The sequence below is a fragment of the Acomys minous genome (assembly GCF_964271855.1).
Source record: "Acomys minous genome assembly, chromosome: 3".
Classification (NCBI taxonomy): Eukaryota; Metazoa; Chordata; class Mammalia; order Rodentia; family Muridae; genus Acomys; species Acomys minous.
Genome location: NC_140485.1, coordinates 142,135,658 through 142,157,541, shown reverse-complemented (window position 1 = coordinate 142,157,541; position 21,884 = coordinate 142,135,658). Strand labels below are relative to the sequence as shown.

The 21,884-nt window shown below is 47.5% G+C and overlaps 1 protein-coding gene across 5 annotated transcripts in view; it reads left to right on the top strand.

Moving 5' to 3' along the window:
• PDE10A (phosphodiesterase 10A) overlaps nucleotides 1-21,884 on the top strand; it is a 422,490-nt gene that overhangs the window by 264,411 nt on the left and 136,195 nt on the right. Inside the window, exon 1 of one of the 5 annotated variants that reach the window (XM_084777846.1) lies at nucleotides 17,576-17,916. The exons of the other annotated variants lie outside the window; for them this stretch is intronic. Coding sequence (XP_084633972.1) covers nucleotides 17,901-17,916 — 16 coding nt within the window. The 5' untranslated portion in view covers nucleotides 17,576-17,900. Of the gene's footprint in view, nucleotides 1-17,575; nucleotides 17,917-21,884 lie in introns of those variants that run through there. 5 annotated transcript variants of the gene reach the window in all.

Sequence of the window (21,884 nt, the reverse complement as noted above, 5' to 3'; positions counted from 1 at the left end):
TTTTCTAAAATCTTAAAGGTCTTTTTAAAATTTATTTTATTTTATATTTATTTATTGATTGATTTTAATCTTAAAGGTCTTAATCATCATTTAGATAAGGCACTTAAATGGAATGTAGTGATTTCTGTCAGGAAGAAATAATTATCCCCTTTCAAAAAATGTATATTCCAAATGTTTCTTATTAGCTTAGTGAAAATCTATTATTTGGATAGTTATTTCATGTACTTAAAATGGCTAACTCTGAATGAGTTCTATATTCTTGTGTTTAGAAATGTTTACTTATTTAAAGTTTCCCAGTATCCTGGGCAGTGGTGACGTACCCTGCAATCCCAGCACTCAGGAGGCAGAGGCAGGAGGATCTCTGTGAGTTCGAGGCCATCCTGGTTTACAAAGGGAGTCCAGGACAGCCAGGGCTACACAGAGAAACCCTAAAAAAAGAAAAGTTTTTCAGTAGATTTAAGATTACTGTTATGCGCATTGTCTACGATAGAGGTGAAAGGATGGAACATGAGAGGACACTATCTACAGAACAGAAACGTTCACATGTATTCCAGCGAGCATGAGGACCAGCAGGTTCCATCTGTTAGGCTTCCAGTCACTCCCTGGAGGTACCCTGACTCAAGACAAGTGTCAGAGCCAAGCAAATGCGCCGAGAGGCTGTAGCATCCACAATGGCCGCCTGCATCTCAGAGAGCCCGAGCATCCAAGGATGCTTAGTCCAAGGAGATGGAAGCCCCCGAGAATTTGGGGAAATCTAGATGTAGTGGAAGGTGTGGCCACTCCATAGATCCTACTGGTGTGGGGGTGCTGGCAGGTTGAGGAAGCCCAGGGGTGCAGCCTGGGGTGGTCTTTCCTCTTTGTCCTGTCCAGCCCTCACCCTAGTGGATGGTGCCATCCACACACAGGTCACATTGCCATCTCTCTACCACCGTCCCACAAGTCTGTTCTCTCTGGATGCCCCCCACGTCACACCCAGAGAGGTGTGCCTTCCCAGCCCAGGCTTCACTCCCTCCATCCTAGGGCGTGAACTATCACAGTGACTCCTGGGAGTGGGAGCAAACAGCTAGCTTTCAGTGAGAGATATTTATTTTTTTTTTACTTTTTATTTTTATTAACTTATTCAGATTACAACTCAGTTGTTATCCCATCACTTGTATCCTCCCATTCCTCCCTCCCTCCACTTTCACCCTATTCCCCTCCTCTAGGTCTATGACCAAGGGGGACCCTACTATATGGTCATAGGCTATCAAGTCTCACGTTGGTATCTTGCTTATTCTTTTTTTTTGAGTACCATCAGGCCTCCCCACCAAGGGGAGGTGGTCAAATATGGAGCACCAGAGTCCATTGGGTAGATTAGAGTAGGAGTTCAATGTTTACTATTGTGCAATAGTTTGAGCAGACTCCCTTGGGCCCCGATCCACTCATCATGATGTTCTTCTTATAGGTTTCTAGGACCTTCTAGGTCCTTCTATTTCCCCATATCCTATATTTCTTTCACCTAGAGTCAGTAGGATGTTCTCACATCTATCTCAAGTGAGAAATATTTATTTGGCAGAGTCAGCCGCCTTTCTGTCTCTAATGTGCTACCTGGCTTGGACTCCTGGTGACTTGGCTCCTGTCTTTCTCATCTCACTCTCTAAATGAGTGAGCAAGGTCCAGCCAGGGCTCACTTTCATTTTATCTCCTCGTTCGGTCTCTTGGTATTCACTGATCATCTCTTGAATATATATGCTGGCTTTAGCTTCTTATAATTCAGAATCAGATGTTAAACTTTAAAAAGATATTCAATATATTTAATATATTGTATACATTATATAATTAATTGCATGTGGGTAAATATAAATTATACACTGAAATATCATATGCATACAACACATGTTGTGCATTATAGTACATACTTGCATTTAAAGCCAAGGTTAAGGTTTTGTCTTTAATGGGTTCCTCCTCACTTCCTATGATGAAGCGTCTGACCTCCCAGGGGCTCAGGCCCAAGGTTTCAGGCTCAACCTGTGATGGTGTTCCCCTGCATCTGTGGCATTCTATACGGTTTCTTCCTAACAGGAGCCTTCGAGTCCCGTGTGTCTTCTGCTGAGTGTATGTGAGAGAGAGAGGACAGGGGCTGTTATCGTGAGAGGATTTTTTAGGGGCAGTGTATCTTAGACTTCAACAGAGAAACCGAAGAATCATCACAGAGAGGAGGCGGCGAACGGCAAGGACACAGACTTGCAGGAACTAGCTCCTGTTGTGGGGACTAGGGTTCGGGTTGCAGCCCCAAGTGTGAATTCTGTCATGCACCCAGCTAGAAGCTCAGTCACGAACATCTCACTGGTGTGCTGAGCTATCCATCTCTTGGCGAGAAACCTCGGTGCTGGCTCCTAAAGCCTTCTACACACGGATGGGCCGAGGCTTGGCCACAGTATAGTGGGCAGTCCGTGCTGCCCACAGCAGAAGGATTGAAATGTCGGTGTCATTTCAAGAAACACCATCACAGCAATGGGTGCACAGGTATTCTATCAGGCGAGGAGACACTGTGGCCTAGTCCCGCACACAGTTCACCACTAGACGAAAGATCGCTCTTCAGGAACATGAGCTGCTGGGAGAGGAAAGGAGCGGGGAGGCTGCTGTGTGGCAGGGACCTGGGCACCCATGTTGGTGCCTTGCAGGTCTTCACTGACAGTTTTGGCTGCACGCACCCTGTCTGAGGCTGTATTGAGAGGATAAAGGGGTTTTAGTCTCAGAAGGAAAAGGGGTTCAGTTTCTTGTCTTACAAGTTGGAGGGTAGCTCTCGGATTATTTTTGAAGCCTGCTCATTTTTACGCTCAAACCAAGGCTGTCCTGGAGATCTCATCCGCCTCTCGCCCCACCCCAAAAGCTTTTGGATGCTTCTTAAAAATATGAAGTTTGTTTACTTGTTTACAAATCAGTTTGGCCTTTCTTGGTGTATTTTTTCCAGCAGTGGATAAAGTTGATCAGACTCTTTTAATACCTTTTCCCAACTACTCAGGACAAAACACACACAGAGGAGGACATGCGCTTGAGTGAAGTTTGAACAGCTGCAAATTGTCCTCGGCATCCTCAGAGAGCATTGCCTCACAGTCCACAGCAGAGGCCAGAAGAGTCTGGGCCAGTTGTTGTCAGCCTGTGGGTTGTGACCCCTCTGGCAAACCTCTATCTCCAAAAATATTAGCCTTGTGATTCACAACAGTAGCGAGATTACAGTTAGGAAGTAGCAATGAAAATAATGTTATGTTTGGGGGGAGGGGTCAGCATATCCTGAGGAGCTGTATTGAAGGGTCACAGCTTGGGCTCTTCTGTGATACCTGGAAGCTCATGGAATAACACCCTCCCGGCCCCCCTCCCCCACAGCTTCTGCCTCCGCCTCCTCACTTCGCACTGTGTAACTGTCGTGCATAGCATGCCAGCAGTTGCTAGATCTCATGTGGTCCCTCAGTGCTTTGTGGCAGTAGTGAGTTCAAAGCGGATGGAAAACCACTTGGTTTTGATGTGTGGTCTGGAGACTTTTTTTTTTCTAGGTACTTAGAGGAAGTGTTTCCTCGTCCATAGCCGCCTGTCTTCCCCAGTTTGAACTTAGACCCTGCTCAGCAAGGTGAGGAGAAAGGATAAAATCAGAGAGAGAGAGAGAGAGAGAGAGAGAGAGAGAGAGAGAGAGAAAGACAGAGACAGAGACAGAGACAGAGACAGACAGACAGACAGACAGACAGAGACAGAAAGAGATAGAGATAGAAAGAGACAGAGACCCACTTAGCATGGCGTCCTTAGCTTATGGGCATAGATATTGGTCCTTGGTTTAAAATGCTCTGTGGCAGGGTGGACAGGTGGGTCAGCAGGTAAGAGCACTGGCTGCTCTTCCAGATGACTCTGGTTCAATTCCCAGAGCCAACATGACAGCATACAACTGCTGGAACCTCCAGTTCCAGAACAACCAGACTCCCTCTTTTGGCATCCACACAGGCAAGTGGTGCACAGATACACATGCAGGCAAAATACCCACCCAGATAAATAAACAAATTGAAAAATATATAAAATATGCAGTGGCCTGGGAAGTATCAAGTAAAGTTGTTGTTGTTGTTGTTATTATTATTATTATTATTTATTGCTGTTGCTGTTTTTAGAGGACAAGAATTCATAGGCAAATAGTACAGCTAACTGATGAGAGTGAAGGGATGTGGACAGGGAGGAACTGGGGCGGACACTCGCAGGTTATCTGATGCATGATCTTTATTTGGGAAGACTGGTTTACTGTAGGCTCAGATCTTGAAAGTTATTGCCTGGATGGCCGAATGTCAATTGTTTATGCTAAGGCTGCTGTGTGTGTGTGTGTGTGTGTGTATGTTTGTGTCTGTGCGTGTGTCTATGCACTCATGCGCTTGCACATGTACATATGCGCAGAGGCTTGTAGAGTTTCCACCGCTCATGCTTGTGAGGCCATGCCTAGGGAGGATGGCATAGACCACCCTTGGGGGCCGTCCAGGATAAGAGAGGAAAACAGAATGTAGACTAACTAGTATGTCCGCGCGATTTTGTTTCCTTTGCCTTCATGAACCTTAAACACCGAACCCGAACAAAATCAGCCCATCCTGTCCTGAGCTGTTTCCTTCAACTGGTCATTGCAGTGAGGAGAGTGCATCTTGGGCCTCATCACTAAAACCTCATCAGAATCGGCTGATGAAAAACTTTTGATGCGTTCACACAAGAAAAAAAATTACTAAACGGCACACAGTCATACAGGACCAGGTGATTTTCTTAGGAATTTCTGTCAGTGTAGCAAATACACATTTAAACAGCATGCACAAGATATACACTGTAAATAATTTTTGTTTGTTTTGTTTTTCGAGACAGGGTTTCTCTGTGTATCCCTGGCTGTCCTGGACTTGCTTTGTAGACCAGGCTGGTCTTGAACTCACAGTGATCCGCCTGCCTCTGCCTTCCGAGTGCTGGGATTAAAGGTGTGCGCCACTGCTGCCTGGCTACACTGTAAATGTTTTAGGAGGATTTACTTTCTCAGAGTCACTGTGTGTCCTTCTATGTGGCCTTCTTGTGTTGCTTTCAGTGGTTTCCATAGTAATTAGCATATCCGATTTGGGAAACTTAGTCCTTACTTCCTGTTTCACTCTTGACCCTGTTCCAGTCACTCAAAACTGTTCAGAGAAACGCAGACCCTTTAAGGGTCTGCCCTGCTCTGAAGAGTGCTTTGGCCTTTGGTGACCTTTCTCTCTGCTCAGCGGCAGTCCTTAGTCATGTCTGTATCTGTGAGGTGGACCAACTGGGACTTTCCATCTTAGCCCTGTGAGCCTCGTGTCCTGGGAAAACCCTCTGTCCTAGGCCAGCCTGGACTGCTGCTTCCAGGCACCAGGCCTTCCATTCAGGACAGCACAAGGTCCCCGTGGCAGTGACAGTCTTGATAGGTGATCAGATATAGGACTTATTTTATGTCACGTATGTGGAATTTAAGGCTGAGGCTATGGGAGATATTGCCATTTGTGAAGTTGTTGCTCTCCTGGGTTTTCTTTCTGGGGTTTGAGGCCCCTGTAAGCCCCTTGTCCCGTGTTGTCCTCACCGCTTCTCCCGAGGCTGCCATTCGTGCCTGGCAGAACAATGGTGCTTGAGAGTGCCCTGCACCTGAGCAAATCTAAGTGTTTCCTTATTTGGTGAGAGTGTCTCTAGAATCAACGTGTTTCATGTATGTGTGTGCGAGTGCATGTATGTATGTGCACCGTGTGTGTACCTGGTGCCTGCAGAGGCCAGAAGAGGGCATCAGATCTCCTGGACCTGCAGTTGTGAGCCACCGTGTGGGTACTGGGAACCCACCTGAGATCCTCTGCACAAGCAGTCAGTGCCCTCAACTGCTGAGCCACCTCCAAGATATGTTTTCTGGAAGTTGTGCTGTGGCTTCAGATCTAGACATTTGATGCAGAAATAGCACTGATACATTCTATATTCACCCAAGAGAAGAATTGAATGCAGTTAAACAACACTAACTGGGTTAATTAGAGGGGTGGGGGTGGGGTGGGGGTTGGGGGGGGGAGACTGTGTTTAAAATCAAGAACTTGTCTTGCAGAGAACTTGAGTTCAGCCCCCAGCCCCCATGTCAGGCATCACAGATGCTTGACTATCTATAAACTAGGCTGGGGGAGGGAGTCAGACCTCTGACTTCTGTGGGCACCTGTACTTACGTGTACGTTCCTATCCACAGGCCATCACACAAACACACAATTGAAAAAATGAAGTGTACAATACAGTGGTTGAAATTTGTTTTAATAACACACATTGAAGAAAAAACACCTGATCCCAAAGTTTTATGTAGAATTTTAAATGTTTCACGAAAACTCCTGTGGTATGCAAAAACATGCAAGTGCTTTAGAAATTAAACTGTTTTCTTTTTATTTGGGTTAGAAATCATCCTGAGTTGTGCAATTTTAACTTTCTAGACTGAGGAGAAACTGATCATTAACAAAGTAATTCATTTATGTCAGAGGGACTCCAGGCTTTGAAATGCAGTGTCTGTTGAGAAGTTCCCTAGTGGGCTGTGATTGGGGATCCTATCCAAGTGCACACAGCAGTGCTGTCCCCTCCATCCCATTGCAGGGAACCCTTAGGAACAGTTCATAGAAGGTCTCCTATTATATAGGCTGTGTGCACAAGGGAAATACTTTCCAAATGGAGTGACAGCTATTGAGGATACAGCCATGTTTACAGAGAACACTTCCCTATTGCCTGCCAAGAACCAACTCTTTTCTGGACACACCCCCACCCACAGCACCCCCACTGGCCACAGGGACCCCCGGACCCCTGCACCACTGCCTGCTAAATGTAGCCAGAGAAGTGAACTGTTCAAGAAACACTTATGTTCAAACTGGTTTTAACTGGCTCCTAATAGTCCTCTGGGTAAGGCCAGGAAACTTGAGTCCTGTGTCACACGAATAGAGCCAAAGAGACTAAGACACATCTGACCAGGAGTGCCCTTTGTGAATTCCTGCAGGAAGATTCAGGAAAGAGGAAATTGGGTTGAAATAATTTACCTGAAATTCATTATTTCCAAACTGCCAATCAGCCATAAAACTGAAGAAATTAAAATCCAAATTTGTGGGTAAAAGTCAGTGTTTAAACATCCACTTTGAATCAAGGCGTGTTAGGTTTGCCCAGCTTCTCTTGTTTCTGTTGTGGTGTGGACTCCCACACGCCCGAGCCCAGCAAGACCAGGAGGGACTGGAAAATGAAAGACTTCTTTCTGCCAGGAGGTGCGGCTGTGATGCTGTGAGTAAGCTAAGAAGTTCCCGTAGTAAAGTTCCTGTTAGCCCAACCTCACCACGTCAGAACCACTGTTATATACAAAGTATTACCCTGCTAAAAGGAGTTTAAATGAAAACTTGGAGTATCTTGCTACTATGTCATCTTTTTAAAAAGGCTTCAGGCTTGCAAACACTTTCTCGGTTTAAACTAACAAGAGGATTTTATCCTGTGTTTCAATCACAAGCCAACTGCCTTTGCTTTTTTGCTTCTGTTTGTCACACGTGCAAAATCTCCAGCCTTGTTTTGAGCACACGAGCATCAGAAACATCTGGCGCAGCTTACTGAGACGGGGATGTTTCTAGAAAGCTGAGAGAGTCGTATGTAGTAGGTTTCTCATCATTATCACAGGCAGTCAACTTACCACATTTAACTTCTTTCATCTGAAAATAGTGAGTGGACTTCAGCTATCTTACATAATTATTTCTGTAAATTTAATTCAATGACGTTAGTCCCTGGATGACATTTTTTATTTTGTTTTCTTTGCAAAGGCACAATTTTCCAAGTTTAGAATTCCTTCTTTATGTTTGATTGGCAGAGCCAGTAAGCCCACCTAGGGAGTTTTGAATGTTTTCTCCGTTTAAGTGATTTAAGCAGTGATTCGAGCATGTGCCAAGCACCCTGCTAGATACTACCAATACAGCAATACAACAACGATCAGGATCATAACAGCTCTCCTGTCCTGAGGGGGCACAGCAGGAAGGATGTCCAAGGAGAACCTTTCCTGGAAGAAGCTGAGCAGAACTGGTTCCCCGGGCCAGTAGGAGCTAGTGGGGGAGGGGCCGCTGCAGGAGCAAGGACATCCTGAGACTGAGACCAGACCAAAGAAGCAGTGTGAGTCAGGGTTACAGACAAGCCGGGTCAGCTTTGACCTTAGAACAGTGAAGGCTGCGGTTAGAGAGTAGCATAGAGCCAGGTCCAGGGTCCACCGGGGTCCACCGGGGTCCAGGAGTGAGAAGCTGATGAAGAGGCGGGTCTGTAGGAACCGAGGCATCTGGTGGTGTGAAGGAGCCAGAGTCCCAGCCTGTGTCCTGCAGTTCCGGGCCAGGGCAGGTGAAGGAAGACGCAGAGTCGGGTGCTCAGGTCCTCCCAGTTGTTTGAAGGGCTTTTTGCCCAAACAGGTTGACAGTTGTATTCAGCATCAGGGTCAAAGCCGAAGAGAGAAGTGATGGCTAGTGTATAGCTTTTATTTATTTATTTATTTATTTATTTATTTATTTATTTATTTATTTATTTTTGGTTTTTTGAGACAGGGTTTCTCTATGTAGCCTTGACTGTCCTGGACTCGCTTTGTAGACCAGGCTGGCCTCGAACTCACAGCGATCCGCCTGCCTCTGCCTCCCGAGTGTTGGGATTAAAGGTGTGTGCCACCACGCCCTGCTTAGTGTATTTTCTGTCTGAAAAGGGTGCTGCGTCCCCTGGAACTGGAATCATAGACGACTCTGAGCTGCCGTATGGGTGTTGCAAACCGAACCCAGGTCCTCTGTAAGAGCAGTGAGTGCTTAACCCTCAGTAGAGTATGGCTAATTACGTTATCACTCTCCTAACATTTTATAACTTCTCCTTTAGGGCATCACAGCTTCCCCCGTGACTAAAAATAGCCATTAATTTTAAAATTTACAGCTACTTATTTGTATATGTGAGTGTCCTTTCATGCACACATACACACCATGGCGTGGGGTTTCTCCTCCTACCACGTGGATTCCCAGGATTGAACTCAAGTTTTCAGGCTAAGTGGGGGGCTGCTTTTCCCCTCACAGAGCCATCTTGCTGGCCCAAATAGGTATTTATTAACTGTACTCAAGTAAACTTTTGTTCCATTGAACCTGGGATTGCTAAATATTGGATGATTACATTAAAAATGAAAACAAAAAAATCTCTCAGACATGCAAAGAGTGCATCGTGCTATTCTTCAAAGCGCAGCTTCCGCTGAGAGCCCGAGGTTGCGGTTCATCATGTGGTACAAGGGGTAGGGGCAGTAAGAGGTGTTGTTCAGTTTAAAATATCCCTGTGCCACTGTGCAGAATCCCGAGGTAGGTAAAAACAAGGCCTGTGGTGGGGATAGTGGTACACCCCTTTCATCTCAGTGTCCGGAGGCAGAGGCAGGCAGAGCTTTGTGAGTCCACGCCAGCCTAGTCTACATGGTGAGGTCCAGGTCAACCAGAGCTACATAGTGACACCTTGTGTTAAACAAACAAACAAACCACCAACACCAGCACCAATAATAACAACAACAGCAAAAAGCCTATGCAAAGAAAAATGGGAAAAATAAAAATTCATGGTTATTGTCCAGTATGACATAACTTTTATTTATTTTTTATTTTTTTGACATAACTTTTAAGCAAAGAGAAATTACTGTTTTCTGTTGCAATGTTTAAGTATTTTATTTGTTGATTTGAACTGTGTTTTTACCCTTATGCATGGCCTCTGGTCATGACTGCAGTAGTAACCAAGGACTTGTGGCCACTTACCTTCATGGTATTTATGTATTAACAGGCATATTTCATGTTAGTTAAAATGGCAAGACTTCATTCAGCTTTTTCATGTATCAAACGCCTGGATATTTTGAGAGTTTATTCAGAAAAGTACAGAGAGGCCACTCCTGCGGGAGAAGGTGTTTTGTGGGCTATTTTAAATTTTTTTTTTCATGTGATCTTTTCGGCGTGTACTCAGAGTGACAGAGGGTGAAAAGCTCATGCTTAGTTCTCACACCCTTTCTGGCATGAAATGGTTAGGTGTCTGTTGCTGGGAGTGGAGTTCACATGTTTTCTTTCCCTGGGCTGGGCTTAGAGGGGAGGCAAGGAGAGGTCCTCTAGCGAGGGTCAGATGCAAGCAGCATCTTCCCTGTCAGGAAGCTACGCTCTTTACTCCCTAGAGACACAATCCCATTGCATCTGTTTTATGGTGGATAATTTGACACGATGGCCTTCCAGGGATAGTAATTGTTAATAGTTACGGTCCAGTATGACGTAACTTTTAAAATCCTAAGTAAATCTTAGGGGTCTTGCCTGTAGATGTTCATACTCTGGGACTAGAGAGAAGCAGAGGTAAGGGGGTATCCCCCACAGTAGGAAAAGAGTGGCGGCCACCACTGACTGCAGTAGTTACTAGTGATGGTGTGATTTTTCCAATGGGATGTGGTAGGTCACTTCATAGACTGGGACAAAGTCTGAGTCTTAAGTGACCGACCAGACAGCATGAAAATGCAGTCTCCACCATGAGAAAATCCACCCTATTTAATCCAAGCACTGGGCTAGGCTTTCCTCCAGAGGACGGCATTAATATTTCTGGAGGATTTCCTTGGTGTTGCTCTCAAGGAAATGCAACGAGGAATGTCAGCTCCCACAGAGCCGGTGCCTGCAGGCAACAGGCGACCAGGTGGTCAGAGAGGAAGTGAACTGTAACAAGAGGGAAGTCTAGGGGAAACAGCAGTTACTGCTGCTCTGCCCAGCTGGTTTTCTTACGTTCCCTTTGGTGGCAGACTTTGCTTCTTGCAACTTAGAAAGTGTGTGACTTGGGCCTGGCCAAACACAGAATCCACTTGCCAGACTCAGGGCCAAGGCTACTGTGGGTCTGAGCAGAACTCTCCTCCTCCCTTTCCTGTGGCTGCGCGGCAGAGTGGGTCTGTCTGGGTGTCAGGCAGGACAAGCTGGGGTACCATGGGGTAACAAGTACTGCTCTCCTCTGGACGGCTTTCGACAGTGTGTTTGTCCTGTTTACATCCGCAGTTTGCCAGTGGGTGGGTTCTGCTTGCTTAAGTCATTATGAATCGTGTTTGTGTTTTGAAAGGGTACGCTGGCTATTCATTCAAAAGGTAGAAACTCTGTTGTAGGAGAAGGAGACAAGTAGAGGCCAGCGTTAGGAACAACTCTGACATTCATTAAAGATTGTACACACACACACACACACACACACACACACACACACACACACACTCATGCACACATGTGTGCACACATACATGCATACCACACACACAGTCATCACATACTCATCAACACAGCCCCCCCTGCCCCCTGCCCCCCGAGTCGTAGTGGCAGTTCAATTTTACCTCCTTTGGTTATTAAAAGGAAAGCTTAGGTGAGGTGATAGGGAGAGGACTTGGGCCTCTTGCCAAAAGTGACTCAGGACTTCACAGCTGGGAACATACACTGGAAAGGTCTTCTGGCTCTCTTGGGTCCTTCTGATTTCAGTCACACAAGCAACGCCACCATCTGGTAAAGCAGAGGAAGGAAAAGTGGGCACACTGTGTGTACCAGAGCTAGCTTCTTGCCCCCCTGAGGGGTCTCGTATGCTAGCAAACAATACTGAGTTCAAAGGGCACCCTGCTTACTGGGAATGCGAGCCTTTGAGAGGGAAGATGGTGTAAGGTCGTCTCCTCACGCCATGGGTGATGCATCCCCTCAGGTGCTCCCTCAGCTCGCCATGGAGCTGGTGGGGTTTCCTAGTGCCTCTGTGTGGTGATCAATGTGTGGTCAGATGGATAGAGCTCCCCTCTGTTAAAAAGGCGAGCTGCCCTTTATCCCCATGAATGAGTCTGCAAAGTAACTGGATAAAAACGCAGTCCAGATAAATTGCCAGTTTGCTCAAGGCTTTGGCTGGTGTAAACACACTCCCACTTCCAACCAGAAGGGCCAGCTGCCCTGGTGTCGGGGTGGGGTGTGCTCTGAGCTTCCTTAGGGCCTCTGGGAGATGGGGTTTCCAAAAGTTAAGTGATACCTGTCTCCCTCTAAGGGGGGCGAGGAGGAGGTGGAAGGGTAACAAAACAAAACCGCAAACAAGCTAACAGAAGTTATAAACGTTTACTTTTCAAAAGTAATGAAAAAAAAAGATAAAAATAATTTTGACAGGGCAGCAACAACATGAACTGTCCAGGCTATGTGTACAAGCCACAGGAGGACAAGAAACCCATTGGGATAACAGAGTTCAGTCTGTCCCAAGTCAGGGCTCTTCACAATCCGACAGCCAGCCTCACCGCGTGTGGGTGAACCCCAGCTTGCCTGTCACCCCCACCCCCACGCACACCACAGGTGCTTCCCCAGGCTGGCCTTACTGCTTCGCCTTGCTGACCCTGCTGTAGCCTCATTGTTGCCTGCCATACCCCATGCACTTGCCTGCTCTGGGCAGTGTTCCCACTGTAGACATGAGTGATGAGATTTTTTTTTTTTTAATTCTCTTGGGTTTGGAGTAAGGTCACACTTCCCTAGCCCTTTCATGGTTATGATCCTGTGACTTCCTATGACCAGTAAGAGGTGGAAGGGAGTGAGGTGCATACCCTTCCAGGGGATGGAGCTTACCCTGTGCCCAGCCATGCACAGCTGTGGCAGTCAGTGCTGTCCCGAGTTGTTATCTTGGTGGGACAGAAGGGATGGATATGCCCTGGGATGTGAGTGCCTCTGCAAGGCGTACGCAAGTCTGATGGTTTAAGCAACTGAGATTCTGGGTTTACGGTGCCAGTGAACGCTCACCCTTGCACACCTGTAGTGAGACTCTTTTCCTTTTTGAGACTTCATCCATGCAGGCTCTGTACAAAGCGTTTTTGGTTATGTCGCCTCACGCATTAATGATGCTAATCATTCATTCGAAGTCGTGTGTGTGTGTGTGTGTGTGTGTGTGTGTGTGTGTGTGTGACTTCAAGGACTGTGCCTTTGCCCTTGGTGCCCTTATCTGACCGCCCTGGCCATTATCCAGCAGGCCTGGCAAGCGAGCGCCTGCTGTGTGCCCAGTTCCCTACACGATCTGCCAATCAAAGCGGGAGCTAGAGTAGTTCAATGGAATAAGGATCCTGGGAGAGGAACTAAGTAAGTCCAGCAAAGCGCTAATAAAGGAAGTACAGCCAAGGGAACACAGGTGAGATCCAGTTAGAACTGGTCTCTTTCACCTACAGTCTTAGATAGGTGTCTCTTTCCTCACCTTCAGACCTTTCTAGCCTTCGTGTCTCATTCCTAAAATGAGAGGAGATTCAAAAGTTTCAGGCGTTCAAGGACGGACGGCTCCCATCCTGGGGTAGCCGCTACCGTCTATAAGAAATGGTTGTTGTTCCAGGAAACACACTCTGAGGAGACCCACTCAAGGGCTAAGGAGTGGTGCAGCTGTGCAGAGCAGGCAGAGGGGTTGACTGGATTTGTACTCTGATAGGAAGAGGAAGAAGAGTACCCTCCAGGCTAAGGGAAACAACATGGAGGGAATGCGAAAGGGCCTACAAGAAAGTTATCATCACAAGAACGAATGTGCAAAGAAGAAGTCGCTCTGGACAGTGACTGGCTGGGCAAAACTCAGCAGCTGCTGCTGGCTTTGTGAGGTACACAGGCCTCACAGAGCTGCTGTAAGGATCTATCCTGGCTTTAAAAAGCGGGTGTTGGGAGCACAGAGGCAGTGCGAGGAAGAGGGAGCCTGGGGTAGGAGGGAAGCCAGCTGTGGGGACTGTTGTAGGGTGACCCATGGGGTTTAACCTGGCCAGGGAGGGTGGACAGAAGGAAACAAATAAGTGAAGCCAAGGACACAGAGCTGATAGGGAGCGAGGAAAGGGTAACCCAGACAGAACCCAGCTTCCTGGTTTGTATCCAGAGCGGTTGGAGGTTTAGCTTGAGAGTACACCAAGGATTTTTCTTTCAACTCTCTTAACTTTCTGTATAGGAATTATATGAAGCTCAATCTGGCAATGTGTTCAGGGATGAAGGAGAAATTACACTCAGCCTACATGACCACACTCCTGTCTAATTACATGATTGGTTAAAATGGAATGAGTTCATGGCGGAGACAGAGTTATATCATACAAATGCAGGTTTATTGGGAGCAGTTGGTGGGGAGGAATGGAGAGAGAGGGAAAGAGGTACACACAGAGAGTGGGAGAGAGAGAGAGAGAGAGAGAGAGAGAGAGAGAGAGAGAGAGAGAGAGAGAGAGAGAGAGGGAGGAGAGGGAGAGAGAGAGAGAGACAGACAGACAGACAGAGGAGAGGGAGAAGAGGAGGAAGGGAAGGTGGGACTGGAAGGAGAGGGCTCTGGAAGGGGGTGAGGAAGGGCCCTAAGGAACCAAAATGTTTACACATAAGGCAAAGAGTCCCTGGGAGAGGGGAAGCCCCACCCCTAGGTAGAAGGTTGGTTATGCCAGCCAGCACTACATGTTGTGTGCTGTAGCCCATATCTGTAACTACCAGACCTTCATGGGGCCTGCCCTGGAATGCTCACCCAGATTCTTTCATTGATGGACTGGTGGTCTGTGGGAGAAGCCTATTGGTCAGCTCCAGGCACGTCTGGAAGGGAGGTGGGCCGTTAGTGGCTGTCACTTTAATGTGGTCTCTTTGTCCCTTTTCAAGATGAAACTTGTTTTGACTTCTTCTATACCCCCTTCTAAATTCAACCTGGGTTTTCTTCATCTTCAGGGATAAACAGCTTCTAAAGCCACAAAAAAAGGATAACCTGGACTGAGGTCCACGTCACAGAGCAGGTCCATCTGCCTTGAAGTGAGCCTGATCCTTTTTAAAGATAGCATTGAGAAGTCCTGGGCTTTGAACTTCCGGCAAACATGTGCTCTCCTTAGGGAGAATGCTGAACTCTCCTCTGCAGATTTCAATGGATGACTCTCCACTCATGACTAGACCATTCCCAGACCTTGACAAGGTCTAAGTGTGGTGCATTGATGCTTAGCTTCCTGGTGGATCTGTCTTCGCTCCTCCCTCTCTGTCTCACTGATACTGAAGCTCTTACAGTGCATTTATTTCTCTAGGAGTCTTCCATTAGAGTTGACAATTCCCTCAGGAGGGACCAATACGCTTTAGCCATAGAGGCAAATAGGCTAATTCTGCAGGCCACCTCCCACAGGCTGGGGCCTGCATCCTGAGTGCACTACTGAGAAAGGATGTGTGTGTGTGTGTGTGTGTGTGTGTGTGTGTGTGTGTGTGTATGGGGGGGAATCATGAGGGTGGGGGGCATCTAGAAGTGGAGCATGATTAGGCAGTGATATACACATGCCATGGCGGGTCAGGAGGATGTGGGTATCAACTCCACTCCTGGGTACCACTGCCCACATTTCCACATGTATTACTTGCTGATTGTGTCATTTCCATCGCTGTCAAAGGCTGTGAACTGTGCTGGAGACCATGGGCATAATGAAAAGAGCAATAGACAGAGGACAGGGCTGGGAAATGGCTCAGTTGGCAAAGCGCCCAGACACTCAGGCCTGAGGACCCAGGCTGGTATTCCCAGCACCCATGACTAGCACTGGGGTGGGGGGGGAAGGGCAGGGGCAAGGATAGAGACAGGAAGATGCCCAAAACTTGCTGTCTAGACAGTTTAGCCAACTGAGAACCCAGTTCAGTTAGAGACCTGGTTATTAAAAAAAAAAAAAAAAAAAGGTAGAGAGCAAGAGAAGGGCATCTGATGTTGGCCTCTGGCATGCCTCTCATCAGACAGGAACATACACACACACACAGACACAGACACACACACACACACACACATACACACACACACACACACAGTGAGAGAGAGAGAGAGAGAGAAACAGACAGATACACACATGCACAGAGACAAAAAGATACACACACACACACACACACACACACACACACACACACACACACACACACAGAGGTATTGGGGAAGATAGGCTCAGAAAGCAAACCAGAAGACAGCTGCTGTGTACTCAGAACTGAAGATAAAGTTGTCTTGTCAACTTAGATCATGACCTTTATATCTGTTGTTTATTTGTTTGTTTTGTTTTAAGATAGTGTTTCTCTGTGTAGCTTTGACTGTCCTGGACTTGCTTTGTAAACCAGGCTGGCCTTGAACTCACAGAGATCCATCTACCTCTTGAGTCCTGAGTGCTGGGATCAAAGGCGTGTGCCACCATGCTAGGCTTGTGTGTCTGTTTTAAACATACTGATATATGGAGGTTTTACTGATCGATCGCTTGCTGTAATCTTATGTATCACTACTTTGGGCAGGACAGAGTCGGGTTGAATGCTATTACTTAGATCAGGCCCCTTATCTGTGGGATTCTTTCCATCTGGCCACTCTGAGAGGAGGCGGGGTAGGTATGAACTGACATGAAGAGCCTCACTGAGTAGCAAGTGCACCGAGGAGCAAATAAACCAGGCCAGGAGAGAGCCGAAAGCACCCAACCCGTGAATTGAAAAAGAAGCGCCAAGCTGACTGCTAACAAGTGTGTGGTGCAGAAATGGCATCTTCAGGGCAGGGGATGGGGAGAAGAAATGTTCTGAAGTGTGTCAGGGCAGGTGGGTCTTAAGGAGCCATGTCTGTCCTCTCTTCCCAGCCTTCCTCTTTCCTCTGTGCCTTCTTTGGGGTGTTGGGGTAGGGAGTGGGAACTGGGTCTTTTTCGGCAGCCCAGGGAGGTCTTGCACCCTAGATCCTCTGACATCAGCTTCCTGAGTTGTCCACGAGGAAGGGAGCGACGCCTTCTGAGTGATGCCTGCTGCCCTTGGCAGATTCTTGAGGTCACGTCCCAGCCTTGGTGCCCTCATTAGGCTAACATTTTTTTTTTCCACATCAGATGTTCTTAAAGAGTTCAGTCTTTACTCATCAGGCAGGAGTTGAGGGGACAGAGTAAGAGCAAGATTTATAAATGCCTTTTATTTGTTTTGCTTTATGGGACACTCTTGTGTAGCCTATGTTGGCACTGAGCTCCCTAGCAATCTGAGGCTGGCCTTGAACTTTTGCTCCTTCCTCAGCTTCCCAAGTGCTTTCTACATTCAACGTAAACTACCACCTTCTTATTATATTTGCGATGACTGGGTCTGAGTATCTAAAGGCATCTGAGTCGGGCCCCGCAGGCCTACTGTGGGGAGATAAGGTCTGGCCTTGATGCAGAAGCCTCGAGGCCTATGCAGAACACACACCCTACTAGTGAGAAGTCTGATGAGGAAATCTATAACTGTCAGTCTCCCATGGGATCAGTGGACAGCAGTGAGGGATAGACACGGAGTTTCTCATCTTACTGCTCTAGCGGGACGCCAAACTTCACCTCACAGAGAAGTCTTTCACAACAACAACACAGGCTGCCCCGTTCCAACTGCACGCTGGAGGGCCACTCTTTTCCCATGGAGTGGTTAACTTCTGGGAAAAGCTGCGGGCCATCTGTGTAGTGCTTCTGTAGTGCTGGAAAGCCAACATGTCCTCCTCCGAGGGTTCACTGAAGGAGGGAAGGTGACTGATGACAAGGTGTTAGATTCCCACTTAGGGCCTTCAGCTGGGGAGGGATGTGTGGGGTGTGGTGAGGCGAAGATTCCAGGATCAGCTGTGATGTCAGCAGTGTGGAGGGCACAAGCTGGGACCTGGAGTGAGCAGTTGGGAGTCTGTTGGAGGGCGGTTGGTCAACCATGACCCGAGGGAGTTGAGCAGTGGAAGACCCGACTGGTGGTGGTGTGTTGCCTTTCACTCCAGGAAGAAAGAAAGGAGTCTGAGGATTCGATTCCTGTGGAGCCACGTTCCTGGAGAAGTCTGTATACTGATGCCAAACGCAGGAGCTCAGCTGCTGCCGAGGCCCAGGGGGCAGCCCATGGGCTCTGAGCTATTGGCTAGCGAGGTGCTTCTGCTCCGGCCTGCAAGCCTGGCGGTTAATATCTAATTGTGGCATGGAAAAATTATACGGTGAGGCTACCTGTTCACATCCTCATAGAAACATGCGTTTTTTTAAGCGCCCACCAGGCCCGTCTTAAGACAGAGTCTCTAATGGCTTGTCTCATGATACTTGCTGGTAGCTGATGGGAACTCTGCAGTTCGGGTCAGTGATTGGAAGCAGTAGTAGATTTGGGGGTTCCTTGCCATTCTCATTGCTCCAAGAGGTCAGCTGGTGATGAGGCCCCTGGTGGGGGGGCAGGGAAGCCCCAGACTGATTGCACTGAAACTTGTCAGACAGGTGCTTAGAAAGTTGCAGGGTTGAGGGAGAAAAGAGAGGCTTGGATTTTGTAGCCGCCATCCCAGTCACCAGAGCTTGAGTTGACCCGAACAAGGATGGCACGGAAAGATGTTTGTCTTGTAAGGCAAGCGGCTTCCTTTTATTTGCTTGCTCTCGTTTTTCCCTCGTTTTCAGCAGAGAGGTCACTATTTACTTCTGAGAGATGCTGGCAGCCCAGCAGCAGTGAGAGGGCTGCCGTAAAAATTCGCTATGGTGCTTGGCTCCTTTCCAGGGCACTCACAGTTGCCCCATTAGTTCAGAGATTAGCAGATGTGCTAGTGTGCGTGGGTCAGCGCCGAGGCGAGCCTACAGGTACAGGTGGTGGGATGGACAGTCCTGCCTTTTGAGTGGCTGGAGAGAACAAACTGAAAGGGAAGGGAGGAAGGAGAAGGAAGTATCCCATTTGTGGAGACCTAGAGGCACTTTCCAGGAAGTGGAGATGGAGGAGTGACTCCAGGGAGCCAGAGGCACCATGCCCATTGCTCATTGTTGTTGCTTTCTCTGAGTCAGGTCTGCTGCCACGCTTGTAGCTGGGAGCGAATGCAGGCTGACTTCCACCCCATGGTTAGAAGCGTAGTAGCTAGTAGTTAAGTAATTTCCCTAACCCTTTTTGAAAACTGGCGGGAACGAGGTGTTCTTTTTGTTTAAGGAAGACTGCTCTGAATTTTATCTACAATATGTGCTTGATTAAAGCAAAGGAGTCAATCCACAAGACCATTTTTCCTGAGCAACTGTCATGCTCCCTGTAGCATCTTAAAAAGTTTTGTATGCGCCGACTGTGTTTTCACAGAGGTCCGTGGAGCAGTGGCTCCCAGCCTCCCTAATACTGCGGACCTTCAATGCTATCCCTCATGTTACAGTTCCCCTTCCCCTAACCATAAAATTATTTTTATTGCTACTACATCACTGTAACTTTCCTTCTGTTATGAGTCATAATGGAAACATATAATATGCATGGTACCTGATATGCAGTACAAAGGGCTCTCGAACCAGAGCTTCCTTACAGGCTCGGCACTGCTTGTCAGCATCACTTCAAGCATGTACCCATTGCAGGAAGAGCATCCAAGAGGGACTGACTGTTGTGCCCAGAGCGTAAAGGAGAGGAGAGGCTGCCTAAATTTGGAAAATTCTAGACATAATTTACTAGCTATACTTGCCTCTAATTTTCCTTGCTTCAAAAGAAATCTTGGCAGCAAATTGCCAGCACTTTGCGTCGAGGTCTTCAAAGTCCTATTTTCGAGAGTTCTGTGGTTTTGTTTGCATTTTGATGCCTTCTCCCTCCCAGATCTGGACGTAAGGAGAACAGATGCGAGTAACGAGGCAGGAACAAATTATGCCATCCTCAGATGCACTTATGTAGTTGAAACTTGTCTTGGCATCCTAAGATCTAACCAGCAAGCCCGTTCTTTTTCTTAGCAAAAGCCGAGGAGGAAACACAGGGCCGCGGTGCTGGAGGCACCCGAGTTTGCTTGGTTTGTAAAAGACAGGAACCTGTCTGTGGCTGCACACAGTCAGCCTGTTGCCTTTCCTTCTTTTTGCAAAAATAGCTTCTGGGTCTTTTTTTTTTTTCCTGGTGCCTTCTATTTGCACTCTATCATAGCTGATTGGATTTAAGGCTGCATGAAGGATGTGGCTCAGACCATACGGAGATCTGGCACTGTCCCAACTTGGTCTTTTTGCTTCAGTTTGCTTTCGCTAAGATCATGTCCAGGGTTGTCGAGTTTTAGAGGAGGATAACCTGAGCCGCGTGATTGGCAGTTGCTTCTTAGGTGGGCCCACTTCTATCCTGTGCAGCGTTTCCAGATCTTTCCAGGCCGCATTTCCAGCTATTTGAGGTAGTCCTTCAGGTTTATAATGCTTTCCTGTCCCCACTAACCAGCTCAGCCTATTTAAATGGAGAGAATGTTTCTGAGGATTTCAGTCCTAAATGGGAGAATGTTTGTGTACAAGTACAATCATTCATGTGTTTGGCTTCTTACATTCATGTATATAATTTAGAAATTGAGGTAACTATGTGACTAACTTAGCGTTTAAACTTGGGTTTATTTTTTGTAGTACTTTATATCGGAAGGGACTAGCCTTTAAGAAAAATGTCATCCACAGGGTATATATGTTTGTGTATATATTACATATAGATGTGTATAAATACATGTATTTACCTATGCATGCACAGATATTTTATATACATATACACATATTTTACATATATTTATACAGATATAAGTATATTTATATGTATACACATGTACATATACATATGTTTGTGTATATCACTTTATTCCTTGATATCTGTCAGGAAAAAAGGGAAATACAGAAATAACCAATCAATAAGATATACAGGTGATATGGCAGACATATGGTAGGCGATATAGAGTATGGTTATAATTTTAATTATTTTAAAAGGTTGAAACAGGTGGGTAAAGTCTGAGCCAAGATTCAGTACAGATGAGGTAGCGAAAAGCTGAGGAGACGGGTCCTAAGGAGGGAGAAGCAGAAAGAATACAAACTTGCGCCTGTGAGTGTGGCTGTAGATTTAGACGCACAGGGAAAAGCCATCCAGGAGATGGAGAAGAATGGAGGTCTCGGTGTTCAAGGTCACATGAGGGGCCTAGGAGGACACGGAGAGGCTGCAGTGCTGAGCGGTCAGCACTTGAGGAGACAAGCCCGTGGTGGCTGGGCTTGTCAGGTCCTGCTGGTCTAAAGAAACTGGATAGAATCAGGTGTATTTTGTCCAGATGCTGGCTTTGCACATCACATGATGCCGGACTTGGACAAAGTTGTTTAGCACCTCTGAGTTTTAGTCTCTGTCCTTGTGAGATGAGGGTGCTTATAGCTCCAGGGTCTTGGTCGTCTTCCCATGGCAGGCTCCACCATCCCTGTCAGTGCACATCAGCTCCACCATCCCTGCCAATGCACATAGGCTCCACCATCCCTGTCAGTGCACATCGGCTCCACCATCCCTGTCAGTGCACATCGGCTCCACCATTCCTGTCAGTGCACATAGGCTCCACCATTCCTGTCAGTGCACATAGGCTCCACCATCCCTGTCAGTGCATATCGGCTCCACCATCCCTGCCAGTGCACATAGGCTCCACCATCCCTGTCAGTGCACATCGGCTCCACCATCCCTGTCAGTGCACATCGGCTCCACCATCCCTGCCAGTGCACATCGGCTCCACCATCCCTGCCAGTGCACATCGGCTCCACCATCCCTGTCAGTGCACATAGGCTCCACCATCCCTGTCAGTGCACATCAGCTCCACCATCCCTGTCAGTGCACATAGGCTCCACCATCCCTGCCAGTGCACGTCGGCTCCACCATCCCTGTCAGTGCACATAGGCTCCACCATCCCTGTCAGTGCACATAGGCTCCACCATCCCTGTCAGTGCACATAGGCTCCACCATCCCTGCCAGTGCACATAGGCTCCACCATCCCTGTCAGTGCACATAGGCTCCACCATCCCTGTCAGTGCACATAGGCTCCACCATCCCTGCCAGTGCACATCGGCTCCACCATCCCTGTCAGTGCACATAGGCTCCACCATCCCTGCCAGTGCACATCAGCTCCACCATCCCTGCCAGTGCACATAGGCTCCACCATCCCTGTCAGTGCACATCGGCTCCACCATCCCTGTCAGTGCACATCGGCTCCACCATCCC